Raw genomic sequence first — 24,992 nt, forward strand, 5'->3', positions numbered from 1 at the left:
AGCCCATTTTAAGGTTTAACATGGGCATCTATGGATAGTTCACCTCAAAGACACCCATGATGGTGTTGGGACAGCATTTTTAAACATAGTTACTTACTACAGATGTAGAGCCGCTCATCTTTAGAGGGGCTGGTGGTGGATTCGTCATGCACCAGCCCCCGCCAGCTGCCGGAAGGGGTGGCATGTGCATCCCCTTACAACAGGGCTCCCACCGGGTCCCAGCCGCCTCGACACTGGTCCCTGACGCAGTCTCCCACCTCCTCGTACCAACCCTAGCTTTGCCCATCTCCCTGAATTGGAGACAGGTAGGGTTCCCATCACCCCACTGAGAGGAAACTGGGGTGCATGTGGGATGCTTGCTTGTCCCAGTCAGATGTAGCACCGCTCGCCAGTGGGGGTGGTTTGGCGAGCCCCGGCACTGGATGAGCGGCACTACATCTCTATGTTCTATTTCTAGATCAATTTTGGAGTCACAGATCCTCTCCTAAGTGACAGAAAAATGTATCCAACCTTTTACCGGACTGTTCAAAATGATCGGCTTCGCTATGAGGCTATTTTAATTTGCTTTAGGCACTTTGGTTGGAACTGGGTTGGAATGGTTACACCCAGTGATGGCAGCGGAGATATGGAATTACAGGAACTGAGTACAATGATGGCCAGACATGGGATATGCATTGATTTTGTTATTAAAATAACTGAAGAACCAAAACTGAATAAAGAGAGAATGAGTGTTATTGAGAAATCCACCGCCAAGGTCATCATCATGTGTGGCCAGTTTTCTATCAGCTACCTTTTATTTCTTCATACCTCGAAGGTTCTGAATGAAAATATCACCCTGATCCTCCATGACTCATGGATTGCAGTAACTAGCATGGATGAGATGTTCTTTACATCGGTGAATTGTAGCTTGATGTTTACATTGCAAAGACAGCATATTCCTGGCGTAAGCAAATTTGTGGAGAGTGTGAACCCATTAAATTGCCCAAATGACCCCTTACTGGAAGACATCTGGTTTCAGAAATTTCACTGTCTGTCTACAAACCCACGTAAAAACTATCTCCTCCAGACTACATCGAAAATATCTGCTGTCAAATGCTCAAATGAGCTTAATGAGACATTGCGTTATGTTTGTGAGCCCAGACAATACCACGTCTACACCACAGTGTACGCCCTGGCACATGCATTACACAATATGAATATGGATATGAAAAATTGGGGAGAACATCAATCGATAAAGAAAGTAAGTAATGTCTATTCTGTGCCTCTAATAATGTAATACTGTGGACTAAATCAAGGTACCTCTTGTTCAAGTGTATTTATATAATACCAGTGGTGTCACTTGGAGGGTGGGGGGGGGGGGGGGTGCACCTGGGTATCACCTTTCAAAGGGTAACACTAAAATTTCTGGCTACTCCACAGTATTAGGGTGCTGGTTTCTGCGATGTGACATTGTGTACTATACTCGGCTCATGTAAAAGTGTAGGAGCTGGCAGTGCAGTCAAGCGTGTTTCCAGAGATTTATTTATTTATTTACAGTGTCTTGCATAGCGCGGCAGATTCCGTTACAGTGTCTTATATAGCGCAGCAGATTCCGTTACAGTGTCTTATATAGCGCAGCAGATTCTGTTACAGTGTCTTATATAGCGCAGCATATTCCGTTACAGCGTCTTATATAGCGCAGCAGATTCCATTACAGTGTCTTATATAGCGCAGCAGATTCCATTACAGTGTCTTATATAGCGCAGCAGATTCCGTTACAGTGTCTTATATAGCGCAGCAGATTCCGTTACAGTGTCTTATATAGCGCAGCAGATTCCGTTACAGTGTCTTATATAGCGCAGCAGATTCCGTTACAGTGTCTTATATAGCGCAGCAGATTCCGTTACAGTGTCTTATATAGCGCAGCAGATTCCGTTACAGTGTCTTATATAGAGCAGCAGATTCCGTTACAGTGTCTTATATAGCGCAGCAGATTCCGTTACAGTGTGTTATATAGCGCAGCAGATTCCGTTACAGTGTCTTATATAGCGCAGCAGATTCCATTACAGTGTCTTATATAGCGCAGCAGATTCCGTTACAGCACCTTATATAGCGCAGCAGATTACGTTACAGTTTCTTATATAGCGCAGCAGATTCCGGTACAGTGTCTTATATAGCGCAGCAGATTCCGTTGTGCTTTACAATGGTAGACAGTGATAAAACAAACTGGGTAACAACAGACAGACTTGGAGGTAGGAGGGCCCTGCTGCAAGCTTACAATCTACAGGGATATAGGAGGGAAACACAAGGACAGGAGCCAGTAATAGCATATTAGTCCCACCAAGTTATAAGTCCAGAAGGGAAGCTATATAATACATAAGTGCCTCAGAGGGTTTTGCGTGTAGAACTTAAATATGATAGGCTTGCCTGAGGAGTTGAGAGGAGGTGAGTTTTCAGGGAAAGCTTGAAAGTTTGGAGGCTAGTGGAGAGTCTTATTGTGCGTGGAAGGGCATTCCATTGGATGGGAGCAGCCAGATGAAAGTCCTGTAATAGTGAATGGGAGCAAGTGATCCATGCCGAAGAGAGACGCAGATCTTGTGCAGAGCAAAGTGGTCGAGATGGGAGATATTTTGTGATAAGTAAAAAGATTTATGCTGGTGCAGTATGGTTAATAGCTTTATATGCGAGTAGAAGTGTTTTATATTGAATACGGTAAGATACAGGCAACCAATGGATTGCAGTGGTGAGAGTCTGATCTTCAGAAGACCAGTTAGGAGACTATTGCAATAATCGATGCGGGATATAATGAGTGCATGGATAAGAGATTTAGTAGTGCGTAGAAAAGGTAATTGATAACTCCTCCACTGGCGCCAATAAATACGTTCCTATATATAAGGGAACGGTCCTCTTCTCCGCAATTTGGGGAAAGCTTAGTTGTAAATACCGTACGCCCCTTAAAGTATAAGAGGGCTCCTCTTCTCCGAATGGCTGAGCTCAATAGGATCACACGGGTAGACACCAAACTAGAGGAACTGTATAGGTTCTTCACACGGTCGTCTCAAACAATGGTGACCCAAAATAAAGATAATGGGGGGGTATAGTGTAAAATCATTTATTTTCATAAAATAACATAAAAATGGAGGACAGAGAAACCAAATGGCATGTTACCGTATCAGGTGGAGAACTAAGAAGTGAATCAGAGTTCTCAAACAAGGTGTATGTGGTTAGTCCAGGGGATAAAGACAGCCCACGTTCCCTCCAGGTAAAAGCTAGGTAAATGCCAGGTCCTTCACAGAGATCCTCCACGAATTGGTCCAAATGACTCCAAACGCGTTTTCGACTGCTCATGCAGTCTTTATCAAGGAGATAAAGTTCTTAGTTCTCCACCTGATACGGTAACATGCCATTTGGTTTCTCTGTCCTCCATTTTTATGTTATTTTATGAAAATAAATGATTTTACACTATACCCCCCATTATCTTTATTTTGGGTCACCATTGTTTGAGACGACCGTGTGAAGAACCTATACAGTTCCTCTAGTTTGGTGTCTACCCGTGTGATCCTATTGAGCTCAGCCATTCGGAGAAGAGGAGCCCTCTTATACTTTAAGGGGCGTACGGTATTTACAACTAAGCTTTCCCCAAATTGCGGAGAAGAGGACCGTTCCCTTATATATAGGAACGTATTTATTGGCGCCAGTGGAGGAGTTATCAATTACCTTTTCTACGCAATACATGATTTCTGTGGTTCTAGGGTTACCACATTATTGATAACACCCCTACAAGGCAGCCTTTTTAGCGCACAGCCACCATCAAATCCCCTTGTTTGCAAGATATTTAGTAGTGTCTTGTGTGAGATACAGTCGTATTTTGGATATGTTTTTTAGATGCATGTAACATGATTTGGAGACAGATTGAATGTGGGGAAGAAAGGACAGTTCAGAGTCGAGGATTCACCACTTTAGTCAGTGCTGTCTCAGTGGAATGTTGAGAGCGAAATCCTGACTGAATCTGGTCTAATAGGGTGTTAGAGTTAAGAAAGTTTGTGAGGTGAGAGTAGACAAGTCTCTCCAGTAGCTTGGAGAGGCATGGGAGCTGAGAGATACGACAATAGTTAGAGAGAGAGTTAGGGTCAGAATTGTGTTTTTTCAGAATGGGAGTAATCACTGCATGTTTAAACAGAGAAGGAAAAGTACCAGTAGCAAGAGAGAGATTGCAGATTTTAGTTAAGGTTGAAATAAGCACAGGAGATAGATTTTTAATGACTTGTGCAGGTATAGGATCAAGAGGAGAGGTAGTAGAGTAGGGGGGTAAAAAGAGTGTGGATACTTCATTTTCATTTTTAGGCTCAAATGAAGAGAAAATGCCAGAGGGTTCAGGTGGGGAAGAAAGCCGGTTAGAGGTTGTGGAGCATACCATTTCATCTTGGATGTTATCTATCTTGTCCTTAAAGTAGGAGGCAAGTTCTTGTGCATTGATGGTAGCCGGTGGGGGAGGAGGGGGATGGTATAGAAGAGACTTAAATGTGTTAAAAAGTCACTTAGGGTTGGTGGCATGAGAAGAGATGAGAGATTGGTGGTATGTTTGCTTGGCCGTGTCCAAAGCATTGCAGTAGGAGTGGTAGCTAGTCTTATATGTGAGGAAATCAGTCATATTGCGAGATTTACGCCATCGGCGTTCTACTTTATGTGACTGATTTCATAGTTGTCTTGTTGTTTTGGAGTGCCATGGTTGGCATCTAAGCCTGCAGGGGGGGGGGGGGGTGTAATGGGTAGCTGGAGCCACTTCATCAAGGGCTGTTTCAAGAGTCTGGTAGAGGTGGGAAACAGCAGCGTCAGGAGAGGTAATTGTAGAAATTAGTGAGAGCTGTTGTTGCAGGGAGGTGGTAAGTTGTGGAAAATTAATTGCATTAGTATTTCTACGGGTTAGATTAGGCTTGCATGATTTCAGTGTCAGTGAGCTTGGGGTAATGGAGGAGAGCAAGAGGGTAATGAGCTTGCGATCAGAGAGAGGGAAGGGAGTGTTAGTAAAATCAGAGACTGAGCACAGCCTGGTGAATACAAGGTCCAGGCATTTGCCTTCCTCATGAGTAGAGGCGTCGGACCACTGGGAGAGGCTGAGAGAGGATTTTAGAAGCATGCAAAGATGGTGGACTGTCAATAGCAATATTGAAGTCACCCAGGATGATAGTGGAGATGTCAGAGGATCAGAAATGGGGGAGCGAGGCAGAGAAATCTTCTAGATATCGAGTTTTGCCCAGGTGCAGCAACACGCAGAGAGAAATGGGAAAAAACCCTAATAGAGTGTACTTCAAATGATGTAAATGTGAATGAAGGAACTAGTGGTAGAACTGAGTATGTGAAGGCTTGTGACGGTAATATACCAACCCCACCTCCTTTGCAGTTACCAGGCCTGGGGGTGTGAGTGAAGTGGAAACCACCATGTGACAGAGCTGCAGGCGAGGCCGTGTTTGATTGTGTGAGCCAGGTTTCTGTAATGGCTATCAGGTTGAAGTTGTGAGAGATGAAGAGGTCATGGATGGATGTTAATTTATTGCAAACAGAGCGTGCATTCAATAGGGCACATTTAAGTTGTTTGGTGTGTGGTGGGAGGCATGTGATATTTATGAGGTTAACTGAATTTCTAGGCTTAGAACCAATTCAATATGAGTGGGACAGGTGGTTGGGGCCTGGGTTTGGTGATATGTCACCAGCTATTAAGATTAGAAAGGAGATATATATATATATATAGTTGGATGTGCAACCAGAATTGCAGAGGGATCCCTTGCCAGTGATAGCCATGGCCAGTTATGTTGCATTATACATGGTACAGGGTGCATGGGAATAATGGTTGCATTGAAAATGACCATTCCCTCTGCACATGAGGCCAAACCCCCTGCACATGAGGTCATGTGCCGTGTGCATAAGAACATGACCCTTGTATGTGAGGTCACATACATTGAGGCCTATCACTCCACATTATATATTTTATATCTGTAACTCCCTATCACTGATTGTATGACCCCCATCCACCTTATATAGTCTATGTCCATCACAAGTCTACCACCTCTATAATAAAATCATTACCTCCTTTAAGAATAAATATATATTTTTTTTTTCTAATTTTTTAAGCTGGCTGTAGCTGGAGGTGGCAGCTAGATCTTTCTTTAGATGATTTCTCCCTTGGGGAGATGTACTAAGCTTTGGGGAGAGATATAGTGCCAGTCAATCACTTCATATCTGCCATGTTTCAGCGGTGCTTGAAGAATGACAGCTATGAGCTGATTGGTTGGATTATATCTCCATCCAGGTTAGACTTCTTGCAGAGGTACAGGTGGAGCCGAGCTCCCTCTTGCTGGCGAATCGCCAGAATGTCACCACTGGCGATCCGCCAGCAGCCCGGCTCTCATCTGACTGAGACGTGCGTGCGTCATGCGCACGCGCGTCTCAGTTTCCGTGCGGCGGGGCGACGGGAGCCCTGTCCGTCTCTGCTTCAGGGAGACGGACAGGGTTAGGGGGGGTGCGGGGAGGCGGTGGGGACCCCGGATGACTACCGACAAGCCGGCGGGGACCTGGGGGAAGCGCCGTCAGAAGGGGACGCGCGCATCTCGTGCGCACGCATCCCCTTTTGCAAATACAGATGGCGGGTGGCGGGGGATGGCGGCTGACATCGCCATCGCTATCCCCTGCAAAGAAGAGACCCTCTCCATCTGTAGCCTTTGCCAGTGATAGCCAGGGCCAGTTATGTTGCTAGTGTACAATGCATTGTACAGGGTACAGGGTGCCTGGGAATTCTGGTTGCACTGGTGGATTATCATGGTGGGAGAGGGCAGGACAGAGGAGTGAAGGGGAAAGGGATCCATTGGGCCAGCAGTTAGTGGACCTTGATGACCATGAATGCTGGGTTCCTTTAAAAGTTACCAAATAGGTATAACCAAGCGCAGGGCACTAGTAATGGTCCCAGCTTCCGTTTATAAGGGATACTCAGCCCTCAGAAAATACAAAAAACATACACACCAGGTAAACGGCGCTAATGGACCACACTAATTAGTATTCAAAAAGGTATAAATTTATTAAAAAATACACAATAATACAATTTTAACAATGCCACCGGCCGGTAGAGCTATCAAAAATGTGCACAATAATTTCTGGCCATAAAAAATAAGTTTATAAAAAGAAAGAAAGCTTCTTTCACTAGGCTGCAGCGTGTGACAGAGGATCAATGTTCCATTATCATTAAATCTAGGATTGCCTAATTAGGCTAAAGCATATAATGGATCTGAGGCTTGGTAGCTTTTTTTAAATCCACTTAGCAGTTTAACAGTCCCAGAGATCTTTTAGGACACACTGATATACGTTGATGTTAGATGTGGTTGCAAGCGTGTTAGTCAGTCACACAATTAGGCTTAGTGTAAAACAGCCCTTAGAATTGCTCCATATATAAAAGACTGTAGGTGCTCATTCATTCAAGCAAAGCAGCGTATTTGAATAAAAGTAATATTGATACTTAGGCTTCCAAGCGAGTGCAGCACTTTAATGCCCACTAATGGGTGAGAGTTCGCTGGCCTGAAGCGGGTCCCCAGCTGCTGGTCTTCCCAATATTGCAGCTCCTCTCTGGGACTCCCAGCTCCGGCAAATTTCTCCCCAGCTCACGTGGTCTTGCTTGTTTGCAGAAGTAACAGTGACGCTCGATGACGCTTTCCCCGCCTTCTCCTGGTCAGCGGCTTCATCGGCTTTAAAAGTTAGTAAGTAGCTATCACTGATCACCAAAGATGGAACTGTTAGTGATTCTACATCTATCAATGTACTCATTAAATGCAAATGTCAAGAGATGCATTACAATAAATCAGCAATTAACGTTCATTGATGTAGACCGAACCAGACCATTCACAGCTGTTACAAAATGTCCAAAACCCATCATAATAGACTCACTATCAAATGATTTTTACACTGGGCACCACTCATCGCAGGCGCTGCATTACTCAAGACTTACTCGGCATGGATAAACGCATATCCGGCCTGGAGCTGAGGTCACAAACATTCCCCTATAATGCTCAGGCACGTTTAGTGTCCCCCCCCACTTCCAGCATTGTTCTTAACACTCCACAAAATAGCCAGTTTCCACCCCCACACGCCTACTTCCTGTCAATCACCTTGCAACCACCTTGCATTTACAAAAAATTGCAGGACTTTGTTGTAGGATGGCATCGGGCATGCACACTGAGAATCGTACGCATGCACAGTGTATCGATAGTCACCCATCTTGTGAATTTGCAGCCATGTGCTCAGGTCCAAATCGAGTCCTCAGAGAGGAAGTGTAACATTTCCTGTAGGTGACTATAGATTTCCAAGTTTGCCTGCTGTTAGTAAATAACTCACATTGTATAATTCTAAGAGTAGGGGCCGGATGTAATGCCAAGCAGGTCCGGCGGTAATGCAGATGCTGGCTGAAGTCAGACTTTTGGCAATCACTTACAAGGCATGGTTTTGCATTGTACTGTAAGTGACTACCCTGAGTTTGGCCTGCATCTTGCACAGCCATCGAACTTAGAGGATATTACATTAGACCGCAGATTTCAGCGCTATTTACTTACAATGTCAGTATTGCGTTTGACCTATTTTCTTTTCCTTTTAAAGCTGCACCATTATGTGAGGACAGTGTCTTACACGGATGGCCGAAATGATATTTTCTTTAATGACAAGGGAGAACTTCCATCTAACATTTTCTTAATAAACTGGGTCTTTGATCCGAATGGCAGTGGTAGATTTTATAAAAGCAACGCTGTGGGGGTTTTTGGTAATATACTAGAGGACAACCAATTGTACTTACTTTTCTCCAAAAATATCATCTGGAAACAAGGCACAGTAAGATTGGTTTCATACTGTATAAAGTTCAGTAGGCTCTATAGATTATCACAGCTGGGCAAAGGTCCATAGCTGCCATAGGCGCAGGTGAGAAATATGCTATGGGGCTCAGAGCTGAGTGACGCTCACCTTCCTTGTGTAAATTCCATGTGTTGTAGACAATTATCACCCTTGGGTGGTATATATGGATGATTACATACTTTTACTATGGGGTCTACAGATATCTAGTTATGCCCTTGGCTTACTTCTAGTATTGTATTGGGAAAGTACAAATAATATAACAATATCAGACAGTTGAAGCCCCGGATAGGTCGATCTGAGCTGTGGTTAAGAGAACCATCTTAGGATGCGTATATGTCAGTCCTGATGGTCAACAAGGTTTTATCAGTCTCCATAACAAATAAACAGCAAATTGGACTATTGTATGTATATTTCAATGGCCAATGAGAAGTCAGATAATTATATAGTTTACCAGGGCCGGTGCTAGGGTGTTCGGCGCCCTCCTGCAAACTATAAATTTGCGCTCTCTCATACTTCACATGGCCACACAATATTACCCCATTCCAAATGTCACCATAAAGTAGCACAATCTTATTCTCATTACACAGCAGTGCTGTAACTAGCCATTATGGTGCCCTTTTTCAATTGGTGACTGCCCCACCACTACAGTAAAAACTGGTAGAGTGCTCGCCTAAGGCGCGCTGCAAATATTTAAGAGTGTGACTTTATGGGGAAGGGGCATGGCCATATAAAAGTACCAATAACACCGTAATGCCCATAACACATAATGCTACACACGGTAATACCTATTACACATTATTCCACCCACAGTAATTCCCATTATATATTATGCTACACATCATGATGCCCCTAACACAGTATGCAGCACACTGTAATGCCCATTACACATTATGCCATACATCATGATGCCCCTTACACAATATGTGGCACACTATAATGACCATATTACATTATAGCACACATTATTCTACACTTCTGCATATACCCACAGTACTTGTGCATATACCCACAGTAGTAGTGCGGCTTAAACATAACACCCACACATACCGACAGTAGTAGCGCTGCTTATATATTATATATATATATATATATATATATATATATATATATATATATATATATATATATATATATTATAAATAACGCCCACAGTTACATACAGTTACACATACATAACTGCTTATCTATGTGGGCTGTATGTAATTATTAATTATTTCAGGGTTAGATCAGTCTAACGGTTCTACAGTGCAATGTTGGAGCTAGACCCCAGGAAGTCTATGGCAGTGTGACATACTCTATGATATATCCCTAGGCAACCCCATCCATGGCTGGAGCAGCTCCTACCTGAGACGCTGGCGGCCAGCTGGCAGTTACTGCAGCCCGGGGTCTCCTTCTCCTCCTACCTTTTAGATCTGACCTCCAGCACCCGCTGACCCTTCCTAAGTCTCACCCTTGGCCCCCCACAGCTCCCCTTCCCCCCGGCCTGCCCAGCTTCTCCTTCCTGAGTGAGCGTGGAGTCCGAGTTCCCGGAAGCGCAGCCTGTTCACTCGTCACCCCCCGCGCACACGCGGCGCAGGGTGTGCTCCGTCCCGTGTACACCAACTTCCTGCACAGAGCGGCAGTCACTGCAGCTCGGCGCCTCTTCAGCTCGGCGCCTCCCTGCACTGCAGGAGCTGCTGAGTGGCTAGCGCCGGCCCTGTAGTTTACTTAGTAATTCATTAACAGCAGAGAACTAGAGCTCAAATAAACCAATACAATATAAAGAGAAAAAAAACGATTCAGCTTTTATAGTTATGGATATAGATAAAGTCAGCAGTAATTAGGCTAACGTTGTTAGGGTCAAGCCCAGAGGGTTGACAGGCACAAGACATATCATCATTTTCATGTGTCAACCATTACCATGTTTGCTTGTGTTGACCTAATTTACATGTCGACCTAATGCATTAAAAAACAATAGTGGTGAAAAGTCTGAACCCCATAGTTACGTACCTTCTGCCGCATTCCATGTTAGAAATTCTATCTACACTTCCTTCATCGCCTACATTTACACACCTCTGTAAGGGTAACTCACCCTGTTTACAAGCAATTGGATTGAGGCCCTTATTCAGATCTGATCGCAGTAAAATTTGTTCTCAAAATGGGCAAAACCATGTGCCCTGCAGGGGGGCAGGTGCATACCTTCCAACCGTCCCGATAATCGCGGGAACGTCCCGGTTTTCGGGGACGTTCCCATGTCCCTCCCACTACCAACAGTTGGGAGCCCCCTGTTAGTTGCTGGCGAGCGGAATATAGATGCTGTGTGCATGCGAACAGCATCTATCCCCCGAATCCAGAGCTGGGGCTGGGGGCTTGGTTAGAGGCTCGCAGAGCCTCAGGGCCATGCCCCCACAGCGTAAAATGGGGGCGTGGCCTCACGGCACAACACAATTATATACCATGCCCCCTCCCATGGCAAGCCACGCCCCCTAATTTCGCACAACTGTCCCTCCTCGGACAAACTAGAAGTTGGGAGGTATGCAGATCTAACATGTACAAAGAGAGTTAGATTTGTGTGAGTTATTTTGTTTCTGTGCAGGGTAAATACTGGATGCATTGTTTTTACACTGCAATTTAGATTTCAGTTTTAATGGTTTTGCCCATTTTAAGAACAAATTTGTACTGTGATCATATCTGAATAAGGGCCAGAGTCCTAAATGATTGTGCAAATTTTGCATCTGCCCCATCCGCAATGCAACATGAATTTATTAAGACTAGTTTGCCCCTGCAAAAAATTTGCATGCAAGTGGGCAAAAAGTAATTTTTTACCTTTCATTTGTAAATAAACAATACAATGTACAATTCTAGATGAACAATTTGTAAGGGGAGAACGTAATATTTAAAATAGTACCTCAGTTATCTATTTTGGTTAAGAATGAAGAGAGAAAAAGGTATTGAGAAAGGGGTCAAGCCCTGAAACATTGCCATCAGTTTCAATAAACCCAGTGGGGTTTTCACTGTTTAATCATCCCTGAGTGCTGCCTGGTCTGTTGCTGTATATATATATATATATATATATATATATATATATATATATATATATATATATATATATATATATATATATATATATATATATATATATGTGTGTATATACGTGTTTTTTAATAAACGGTATTACACCATGAAGCACCCCCTCTATTTGTTGTAGGTGTAGAAACTGTATATATAGGGAGAGAGAGAGAGAGAGAGAGAGAGAGAGAGAGAGAGAGAGAGAGAGAGAAAGTTTCTCTGTAATTCCAGGCACTCCAAACTGGGGGTGTCTTGCCCCGGTGCCTTCCAGTCAGGGCAAACCCACTTAATACATCAATAAACTGCAGTAAGCACTCAGAGATAATAGCGTGAACAATTGGTGAAAACTTTATGCAACTTCTCAGGGCGCGTGGCCCCTTCGTCAGGATAACACATATAGAGCCTTATTCTGGTTGGTGCGGTCCGTTCCGAATTCTTTCGGAGTTGACCGAATGCCACGTTGTGCGGACATTGTAAGAACAAACGCCCACAGGTCCTCCGCATTCTAAGAAGAGGGTGTGTTTTCGGACAACATCCAAACCGTGCGTGTGCGAACACAAAGTTTCTGCACGGTCTTACAGCGTCAGAACGGACGGGAAGCTGCCCGTAAGCACCGTTTCCGCAAAATTCACGACTGTTATCTGAACTAATACATCTGCCACATGACACACATATGCAATTAGCCAAACTCATAAAAAATGGATTGTTTGTAATTGTAATCAATTAATTCCTAATTGATACTTAAACACATTACTACCACTTTACATTAACCCTTACATCATGTGAAGTGCTATTCATTCATTGTTGCCCCTTTACCTATGTTTTATGTATGCATATCTATATAATAAGTTGAAGAGTCTGTGTGCGTGTGTGTGTGTGTGTGTGCGTGTCCGTCGCATTGCGGACACACCGTGGCACTCAGAGACACCAAATTCAGCAACAAGATACCTCTGGACCCGGTGGTGTGCACCTCGAAGCCGTTTTTGGGAAATTTCACTTAGAAATTTAAAAAACACCAAGTTGTAATTTTCCTTCATTGATGTTCTGGGGAAAAGATCGATGATCTGGGAAACCGTTTGCGAAGGAACAACTCCACACCTGATTTCATTGCTGTCATTGAGTATGAATGACACATTCTAACACATACTTGCCTACTTTTGAAAAGCAAAATGAGGGAGATTTTAGATGATCGCAAAATGCACTGAGAGCAGCGTCGCGCATCATTATATACATACATATATAGAGATCAGTGGACCGGCACTCTGTTTCTGCTGCCGGGGTCAATATGCTTGCCTAGGTGCCTGCTTCAGTGTACATGTGTGCCAATGTAGATTGCTGTAGAAAGCGTCACTCCAGGGCTTGTGATCAAGTTAACATTTATTGGGTCAACGCCGTTTCGGGCCTCCTGATGACGGGCTGAGGCCCGAAACTGCATTGACACAATAAATTTCCCCTTGATCACTCGATCACAAGCTCTGAAGTGACGCTTTCTACAGCAATCTACATATATACATACATTATATATATATATATATATATATATATATATATATATACAGTATATATAGATAGATGAAATTATAAAGTCGGAGTATGGAACAAACCAGAGGACTTAGTTCTGCGCGCGCCGAAGGCGCGCGCTCTGCAAAAGGGGGTGTGGCCACGGGAAAAGGGGCGTGTCTTTATGTGAAGTGTACCACATCACATACCACTTATACACCACACTAGTCGGACTCTTTATACTATCTAGTACTAGTGCCCTTACACATTGTACCACACAGTATGAGACAAAATTCAAGGACAAAGGGACAGGGAGAGTGACATCAGAGAGACAGTGGGAACACAGAGAGAGTGACAGCAGGGACACAGACAGCCACATATGTACTGTATATTGGGCATCATGGTATGTGGCATATGCTCATTATACATATGCCACACACCGTGATGCTCCATTATACATACATGCCGCACACCGTGATGCCCATTATAAATATGCCGCACACCATGATGCTCATTATACATATGCCGCACACCGTGATGCCCATTATAAATATGTCACACACCGTGATGCTCATTATACATATGCCACAGACCGTGAATCCCATTATACATATGTCACACACCCTGATGCCCATTATACATATGCCACACACCGTGATGGCCATTATACATATGTCACACACCCTGATGCCCATTATACATATGCCACACACCGTGATGCCCATTATACATATGCCACACACCGTGATGCCCATTATACATATGTCACACACCCTGATGCCCATTATACATATGTCACACACCGTGATGTCCATTATACATGTCACACACCGTGATGCCCATTATACATATGCCACACACCGTGATGCCCATTATACATATGTAACACACCGATGCCCATTATACATATGCCACACACCGTGATGGCCATTATACATATGCCAAACACTGTGATGCCCATTATAAATATGCCACACACCGTGATGTCCATTACACATATGTCCCACACCGTGATGTCCATTATTCATATGCCAAACACTGTGATGCCCATTACACGTATGCCGGGCACCATGATGCCCATTATACATATGCCACACACCGTGATGCTCTATTTTACATATGCCACACACCGTGATACCCATTATACATATGCCACACACCGTGATACCCATTATACATATGCCACACCATGATGCCCATTATATATATATGCCACACACCGTGATGTCCATTATACATATGCCACACACCGTGATGTCCATTATACATATGCCACACACCGTGATACCCATTATACATATGCCACACCATGATGCCCATTATATATATATGCCACACACCGTGATGTCCATTATACATATGCCACACACCGTGATGTCCATTATACATATGCCACACACCGTGATACCCATTATACACATGCCACAGACCGTGATGCTTATTAAACATACCAAAATAGACGGCTCCGGTAGTCAACCACATGTTCTTGCCAACAGCTGTCCTACTGATTTGAGAAGTTTAGCGATATAGTGGCTTAGACCGTGCCCGCCCAAAAAGCAGAAATGACAGAATGACTATAGTAAGCTATCCCATGTTCATTATTATTTCACATAACAGTAGTCATGGGAACATGACAAACAGGTGACAAGCTGTATGAAAGCTTGTCAGTGGCACACACTGCAACCTACATACACTTACACCATATATATATATATATATATATATATATATATATATATATATATATATCTTTTAAGTGCCCCTTGTAGGAAGGCAGGCCGGCAGGCAGCTAGAAAATTAATGTGGCATGACGACAGGAGGAGTGGAGCATGTCTTGGGACGGAAGCCAGTCGGGGACCAGTGGTGGGGGGAGAGGTGATCGATAAGAAGCAGGCGTAGTGAGTGGGGGAGAGGAATGCAGCTTACAGTCAGAAACAGTCAGTTAACTTTAAGCTTTTACTTACTGGCTGCTGCGGCTGCTGCTCCATACACAGCTGAGACGTGTCTGACTGTGACACTCTTGTGTGCTCCCGGCTCCTGCTGCCCGACTCACTGTCTGCTAATGCCTCAGTCCACTGCCGCTGTCAGTGCCGCTCCTGCACGCTCAGGCCAGCGCTACCCACACAGCCCCGCGGTGGCCTTCCTAATTACGTCACGGCGTCGCGCATTTAGGCCCCGCCCCCACAATGACGCGTTCGCGCATGCGCATTACGTTTTTATTGAAAAGGGGACAAAAAAGCGGGAGAACCCCAGGGATTTGCGGGAGGCGGGAGAATGATTGGAAAAACGGGAGACTCCCGCTAAATGCGGGAGGGTAGGCAAGTATGTTCTAACATTATGGTGAAGGCTCTAAACTATTAGGAAATAATTGAGGATATACATAGACCACACAACACACACACACACACACATACACATTGTACACGCACACACACAGTACACCACATACGCACACATAGCACACAACACACACATTTATACGTAGAGCACCTCACACACTTACACATTGGACAGATACACAACACACCACATGCAGTACAATAAAAATCCATACACACTACAACACACACCCAAAAACAGTACAACAAACACACAGAACACACACACACTTAAACATTGCCAGGATACGCAAAGCACACTACACACACATATATACGTAGCACACATCACAAACTTACACATTTGGCAGATACACACAACACAACACTCACAGTACAACACACACCCACATTCACTACAACACACACCCAAAAACAGTACAATAGACAAAACACACACTTAAACATTGCACAGATACACACAGCACACTACACACACAGATTTATACATAGCAAACCTTACGCACTTACACATAGGGCAGATACACACAACACACACACATAACATACCTCTAACAGCACAACACACACCCACATTCACCACACACACCCAAAAAACAGTACGACACACACAAAACACACACTTAAACATTGCACAGATACACAAAGACACAACACACACATACTGTATATACGTAGCACACCTCACACACTTATGGATTGGACAGATACATACAATACAACACACACAACCACATACACTACAACACACACACAAATACAGTACAACACACACAAACACACAGAACACATACAAAATCATTTGCCGTTTATTTAACAGTCTGTACCGGCAAATAAAAACTGTACCTAATGAACCGTTTCTACTTTGTTCCCTATATCCGTCTCTCCAGTCCTCCAGCCTTTCACTGCGCTCCCCGGCCAGTTGCACTGAGAAATCTTTGTCCTGGCCAATGCACCCATTGATCAATACAAAGTGGGTACACTGCACTCACCCTGTTAGTCAGTTGGATATCAGGCACTGTTCTGCCTTAAGGGTTTCCCAGACTCTTTTGGTTCATAGATAATGTTTGGTCGATGGGCATGAGCGCTGCATGCATTTGTTTGAATGTTATGAGTGTAAGAAGTTGAAGAATAAGACTGAGATGAAGATTTGTCACGTTATAGTGTACAATTTACTCAATAAATCGTGAAAAAAATATGTGTACATAGAAGTACAGTACAATCAAGAAATGAAAGTAGGATTAAAAAATAAATTCTGATTAAAACTGATAATTGTTTGGATGGCGGTGGGTTGTGAAACAAATCTATAGGATAGGTGGAGGGGGTATGGATATTGTGGGCATAATTGGTGTTTGGTACACCTACAGGGGGTCCCCAGTTGATGAGAAATTATCACTACAGTGTTCAGGTGGTCTTTTAGGGACCCCTTTACAATCCCGTTGGTCTCTTCTCCTGGAGCCTACGGTCTCCCTCAGTGATTGACTATCATTAAGGGAGACTGTAAGCTCAAGGAGAAGAGACCTACAGGATTGTAAAGGGTCCCTAAAAAACCACCTGGACCCCAATTGGGAATCCCCCTATGGTGACACTGTGACCGTGACACTGTAGTGAAAATCCCATCAATTGAGGGCCCCCTGTAGGTGTATCAAACACCAATTATGCCCACAATATCCATACCCCCACCTATAGATTTGTTTCACAACCCACCCCATCCAAACAATTATCAGTTTGAATCAGAACTTATTTTTTAATCCTACTTTCATTTCTTGATTGTACAGTACTTCTATGTACACTTATATTTTTTCACGATTTATTGAGTAAATTGTGCACTTTGTAACATGGCAAATCTTTATCTCAGTATTATTCTTCAACTTCTTACACTCCAAACCTTATCAATGCACTCATTGATGATTGCAATGGCTGGATTGGTGGATTGGCCCGGGGGGCTTAGGGAAGAATTTGGCCCATTGCACCCGTTCCCAGTGGTGCATTGCAGTGGTGCGGGTAGCGTGCGTCTCGTTATGATGTCATGTTGCCAGTTCCGCGGACCTGCTCCCACACTCAGGGGCTGCCCCACTGTTTGTTGAAACGCCCAGTGCATGTGCTTTACAGATCCCCAGACCTCACAGACTGCTGCAGGCAGGTTCAGTGAGGGGAGTGGCAGTGGCAGGGAGCAGTGAATTTTTTATTAATTATGGCGCGGTAAGTAACGCCCACCCCGGACCCCACGCACTCAGCGCCTGTAATTACACACTCTAGAAACTGTACCATTGAAAGTATAGAAATTGAGGTGTGGACATGTCCCTTTCTGATTTTGTACCGATTTCTAACCCTCAGATGTTGGAGGATATGTCATACAGTAGGTGCTAAATCTCAGGAGTGGATGTGGAATTCATCAACACATACAAGTTTTGAAATCAGGAGCATTGTGTTTCAAACAACAACACCACACCTGATTTCATTGCCATCATTGAGTATCAATGCAAACACATTCTATCATTATGGTGGAATCTATAACAAATTACAATCTTAGGTCTTTGTCACAGCATACTGTAAGATGACATTTTTCAGCAATTTTGGAAATAAAAAAACCTCAAGGTTTTCCCGGGCAACGCCGTGCGGGTCAGCTAGTTATATAATAATTGCACGTCAAATGAAATATTCTACAATATGCTAATTATTACTAACACATACTAAAGCAAACTTACCTACAGTTATAAACACAGTGTGTGTGTGTGTGTGTGTGTGTGTGTGTGTGTGTGTGTGTGTATTATGTTTTTTGGATAATGTTATTTGGAGTACAATTATATTACATTTGTGTCTTGCAAGGATGTGACTACTACAATAACATACATCTTATACAGTATTTACCTTTTGCAAGTGAAAAACATTTTAAACTATTTACACATATACTGTTAAATGTAAAAAAAACACACAGACAACTTCTAACTGTCATCAACAATTTATTAGTACAAAAATATGTTATTAAAAATTAACAAAAATCAAAGAAAAATTATAGTAGCAGGTCCCTTAGGTCCTGCAGGTCGGCCGCCAACAGCTGGAGGTGCTCCCTCATTCTTTGGAGGGCCCCACGGACTCCCTCATCTACTTGGCTTGGGTAATCTGTGGGAATGTTAAAGGGGGTACAAAATTAATAATGATATTCATGAATACATTTAACATAGTGATACATAAATCCAATTAATTAAAGGTTATATCTATCTTGCACCTTGATAAAAAGCCTGCTACAGGCTTGAAACGTCGGGAACTAGAAGGTTTCCTGTGTCTCATTATTTCAAGCAGAGTGCCGCCATCCCACATATATATATATTGGAAGAGAGAATTGAAAGTCTGCGCTTAATTGTCAGTCCCTATAGGAGAATACCAGTTAGGAAATCCCTTGTATATCACACAAAGGGAATGGGCACACAAAAGTCCAATATCCAGAGGACCTGCAGCTGCTTCTTTCTCTTGGAGCAAAATCTCTGGAATCCACAGAGCAAGAGAGATCTAGAAATGGGCAGAAAGAAGGCACTTCATGGTGTAGTATTCAAAGTATGAAATTTATTAAAATATATATCCCCAGGTGCGGGTAAACATGAACTCGTACCAGATATAAAAACACTGTGGACTGGGTACCACAAGGCATGGGTTTAAAACCATAGGCATAAGCTGCTCACACTGTACCAGGACCTTGCTTGTACTCGAACGCCGCAGAGCTGGGTTGCAGGGAAGCGTGGAGACACACAGCACGTCGGGGCAGCCGGTAACCAGAGGAGATGGAGCGTCGTAGGCCACGCCCTGATGCGTTTCGTCACTGCGGACTTCGTCAGAGGGCGTGGCTACTACGTGCGCTCAGTGTGTTTAAATAGGGCTATCCCCGTCAATTACAGAGCAGGTAAGCATTAGGTAATGGGAGCAGGTGGTGGGAGGGCGGATTAAAGACGTCCGCGTAATAGCGTAACGTAAATACGGGACGTACCCCTTCTCCATACTTTGTTTTGCAACCATCATTTGCACATGAGATTCCGTTAGAAGACAGGATACAAGGGAAAGCCTACAATATAATCTATGTCCTACTTATGCATCACTATGCTATATAATTTAGCAATTAGCGGTACCAGTTAGTATATACAAGTATATCGGAAACAATGAATCTAAAAGGTGCTAGATATCAATGAATATCATATTCAGAAAGGAGGTCTCCAAACACACTGATAACCTTAGTTGATAAACGGGGTGATCTTGTAACCCTCGTTCAACCCGTTAGGCACCAGTGTATTCAACCTCAACATCCAAGTGGTTTCCCATTTAAGCAGAAACTTGTCATGGTCGCCACCTCTTTTGCTATGTTGAACTAATTCAATGCCTTTACAGGTTAACGACTTGGGGTCACAACCATGACATTCTTTAAAGTGTTGAGGCACACTATGATTAGTCACCCCATGCCTGATGTTCCGGAGGTGCTCCAATACTCTCACCTTGAAGCACCTCTTAGTTTTACCGACGTATTTTAACCCACACCCACACATGAGTAAATACACCACCGAGGTGGAATTACAATTGATAAAATTATTAACCCTAATATTGGTCCCTTCAATCTCAGGGCCTTTTTTCATATATGGGCAAATTTTACAACGGTTGCATGGGTAGCTACCCTTTAAACTAAGGAATGTCTGAGAAGGTGGGTTTACATTCTCCAATTGACTTTTCGAGATTAAAGTTTTAAGGGTTTTAGCTCGACGGAATACCATTTTGGGGTTCTCTGAAATATGATCACCAAGGATAGGATCCAGTTTCAGGACACCCCAATGTTTCTTGAAGATGTGCTTAAGTTCTTTTTCATGTGAATTATACTGGGTTACAAACATGATATCATTACCAGCATTGGACCCAGATACGGGAGTGTGAGAGCACGTTTGTTGGATAGGAACAAATTGTTTCAGCCAAAAGATCCTGTTCACACTCCCGTATCTGGGTCCAATGCTGGTAATGATATCATGTTTGTAACCCAGTATAATTCACATGAATAGAATAGAGATATGCTGCTTGCACATATGAGGACAATTCTATTAGAAATTGCTATGTTTACCATCATAGGTGTGCTGTCCCTTACATTTTGTTTAATAAGCTGCTTTCTCGGCTGACAGGCTCGGCGGCAGACAGTCAGGATTGGCTGCCTGTCGTCAGGTTGCATATGTGATGGTATATGTCGCTGCCTTGGTAACGGGCTTATGGAGCCCTTGACTAGCGTAATGCGTATAACACTTCTCATTGGTTATAGCCGCTGTCATTCAAGACGCGGCTCTTTGCATTCGCTGTCTGTTACATCTTATTTACTAAGCACCTCTCTCTGCTGACAGGCTCGGCATCAGACAGTCAGGATTGGCTGCTGGCCGTCAGGTGACATATTTGATTGTATATGCCGCTGCCCTGGTAACGGGCTTACGGTGCCCTTTAGTAGCGTAATGCGTGCAACGCCCACTGCTGGCTATAGCCACTGTCATTCAAGACGCAGCCTCTTGCATTGGCTGATCCGCCCATTGCTGGGATACGTCCCGTCTTTACGTCACGCTATGACGCGGACGCCCCTAATCCGTCCCCCCTTTTCCCATTGGCTTACCCGCTCGTGGCTGGGGTACGTCCCATCTTTACGTTACACTATTATGCGGACGTCTTTAATCCGCCCTCCCACCACCTGCTCCCATTACCTAACGCTTACCTGCTCTGTAATTGACGGGGATAGCCCTATTTAAACACACTGAGCGCACGTAGTAGCCACGCCCTCTGACGAAGTCCGCAGTGACGAAACGTGTCAGGGCGTGGCCTACGACGCTCCATCTCCTCTGGTTACCGGCTGCCCCGACGTGCTGTGTGTCTCCACGCTTCCCTGCAACCCAGCTCTGCGGCGTAAGAGTACTAGCAAGGTCCTGGTTCTGGTACAGTGTGAGCAGCTTATGCCTATGGTTTTTAACCCATGCCTTGTGGTACCCAGTCCACAGTGTTTTTATATCTGGTACGAGTTCATGTTTACCCGCACCTGGGGATATATATTTTAATAAATTTCATACTTTGAATACTACACCATGAAGCGCCTTCTTTCTGCCCATTTATATATATATATATATATATATATATATATATATATATATATATATATATATATATATATATATAAAGTGGTGTCAACCCGGCACTCCGCTATCCTGGAATCATATACCTGGGTGCCTTTGTTGAGAGTAGATAAAAAGTGGTAGAGATGTAACCCACTCGGGGTGATGCATCACACGGCACTCCAAGGATTTTAGGTGAATTCAAAGCAAGTTTATTGCAACAGTTTCGAGGCTACTTGGCCCCTTCGTCAGGCTTACAGCAAGAATTATAAGTACAGTGTCAAGGTGCTTACCTTATAGTGTAGGAGAGGCCCCCGGTGATCCGTGATCATGTGCGGTAACAGACGCCAGAGTGGGGGTGGCCGGAAGCCGTGCTAACGCACGGAGACTCACTTCCTGTTTCTGGACTGTCCCTGGTTGGCTGCAGCATCATCGCGTCCCGTTGCCATGCAAACAGGGGCGTGCCTGTCAGCGTAACCTGGGTGTCTGATGCCGCTGATCGCCCGGCTGGAGGCTGCATAATAAATAAAGTGCAAGTGCGTGTGACAATTGAAAGTGAATGATGCATACACTATTAACCCCTTCCTGACACAGCCAGTTTTTGCCTTCCTGACAGAGCCCTTTTTTTCAAATCTGACATGTATCACTTAAGTGGGGATAACTTTTTTTTGCTTTTACTTATCCCAGTGATTTTGAGATTGTTTTCTCGTGACACATTGTACTTCAAATTAGTGGTAAATTTGGGTCGATACAGTCTGTGTTTTTTTGTGAAAAATACCAAAATGTCGTAAAAAAATGGAAAATTTAGCAATTTGCAAAATGTTAAATTTTCTGCTTGTGAGACAAATAATCATACCACTCAAAATAGTTAATAACTAACATAGACCATATGTCTACTTCATGTTTCCATCATTATTTCAACTTCCTTTTAATTTTTTTGGACACTAGGAGGCTTACAATATGAATAGCAAATTCTCAAATTTTCAAGAAAATTTCAAACACTGATTTTTTTAGGGACCAGTTCAGTTCTGATGTGACTTTGAGGGACTTGTATGTGAGACACCCCCATAAATGATGCCATTTCAAAAACTGCACCCCTCACAGTATTCAAAACAGCATTTTGGAAGTTTGTTAACCCTTTAGGTGTTTCACAGGAATTAAAACAAAGTGTAGGTGAGATTTCAAAACTTCATTTTTTTTGCAGATTTGCAATTTTAATAATTTTTTCTAAGGAACACAGTAGATTTTACTAGAGAAATGTGACTAAAAATTGATTCCCCCAATTCTTTTGTTTTCAGAAATATCCTATATGTGGCCCTAGTGTGCACGTTGACCAAACCACAGGCTTCATAATAGAAGGAGCACCTACTTGATTTTGGAGCCTCCTTTTTATGAGATTATTTTTTAGGCACCATGTAGGTTTCTAGGCACCATAAGATGCTAAAATTTAGGAACCCCCCCACAAGTGACCCAATTTTGCAAACTACACCCCTCAGGGAATTCATCTAGGGGTATAGTGTACATTTCAAACCCCCAGGGGTTTCACCAATTGTGGTACAACTGGGCAGTGAAAATGAAAAATTAAATTTTTTACACAAAAATGCAGTTATGGCTCAAAAGTTTTCATTTTCAGAAGGTATGAAGGAGAAAAAGCACCCCAAAATCTGTGCCCCAATTTCTCCCGAGTACGGCAATGCCTCACATGTGACCAAATAATACCATTTGGGTGCATGGCAGGACTCAGAAGGGAAGGAGTGATTTTTGGATTTTGCAGCACAGATTCTGGTGGAATGTTGGTGGGTGCTATGTCGCATTAGCAAGACCCCCGAAGCACCAATACAGTGGAACCCCCCCACAAGTGACCCCATTTTGCAAACTATACCCCTCAGGGAATTCATCTAGGGGTATAGTGTGCATTTCAAACCCCCAGGGGTTTCACCAATTTTGATACAACTTGGCAGTGAAAATGAAAAATTACATTTTTTTACACAAAAATGCAGTTCTGGCTCAAAAAATTTCATTTTCAGAAGGTATGAAGGAGAAAAAGCACCCCAAAATCTGTGCCCCAATTTCTCCCGAGTACGGCAATGCCTCACATGTGACCAAAAAATACCATTTGGGTGCATGGCAGGACTCAGAAGGGAAGGAGTGATTTTTGGATTTTGCAGCTCAGATTCCGGTGAAATGTTGGTGGGTGCTATGTCGCATTAGCAAGACCCCCCAAGCACCAATACAGTGGTACCCCCCCACAAGTGACCCCATTTTGCAAACTACACCCCTCAGGGAATTCATCTAGGGGTATAGTGTACATTTCAAACCCCCAGGGGTTTCACCAATTTTGATACAACTGGGCTGTGCAAATGAAAAATTACATTTTTTACACAAAAATGCTGTTCTGGCTCAAAATTTTTCATTTTCACAAGGAATGAAGGAGACAAAGCACCCCAAAATCTGTGCCCCAATTTCTCCCGAGTACAGCAATGCCTCACATGTGACCAAAAAATTCCATTTGGGTGCATGGCAGGACTCAGAAGGGAAGGAGTGGTTTTTGGATTTTGCAGCACAGATTCTGGTGGAATGTTGGTGGGTGCTATGTCGCATTAGCAAGACCCCCAAAGCACCAATACAGTGGAACCCCCCCACAAGTGACCCCATTTTGCAAACGACACCCCTCAGGGAATTCATCTAGGGGTATAGTGTACATTTCAAACCCCCAGGGGTTTCACCAATTTTGATACAACTGGGCAGTGAAAATGAAAAAATACATTTTTTTACACAAAAATGCAGTTCTGGCTCAAAATTTTTCATTTTCAGAAGGTATGAAGGAGAAAAAGCACCCCAAAATCTGTGCCCCAATTTCTCCCGAGTACGGCAATGCCTCACATGTGACCAAAAAGTGGCAGGACTCAGAAGGGAAGGAGTGATATTTGGATTTTGCAGCACAGATTCTGGTGGAATGTTGGTGGGTGCTATGTCGCATTAGCAAGACCCCCAAAGCACCAATACAGTGGAACCCCCCCCACAAATGACCCCATTTTGCAAACTACACCCCTCAGGGAATTAATCTAGGGGTATAGTGTACATTTCAAACCCCCAGGGGTTTCACCAATTTTGATACAACTGGGCAGTG

At 43.6% G+C, this 24,992-nt stretch overlaps 1 protein-coding gene across 1 annotated transcript in view; it reads left to right on the plus strand.

Moving 5' to 3' along the window:
• Positions 1 to 595: 595 nt before the first annotated feature.
• The window catches only part of LOC146022901 (vomeronasal type-2 receptor 26-like), a 49,946-nt gene continuing 25,549 nt past the window's right edge, over positions 596 to 24,992 (plus strand). The window contains exon 1 of the mRNA XM_083155363.1: positions 596 to 1,240. Within this exon, the coding sequence (XP_083011489.1) occupies positions 596 to 1,240 (645 nt within the window). The remainder of the gene's footprint in view (positions 1,241 to 24,992) is intronic.

Source organism: Crinia signifera, chromosome 1, assembly GCF_055691185.1.
Source record: "Crinia signifera chromosome 1, ASM5569118v1, whole genome shotgun sequence".
NCBI classification, from domain to species: domain Eukaryota; kingdom Metazoa; phylum Chordata; class Amphibia; order Anura; family Myobatrachidae; genus Crinia; species Crinia signifera.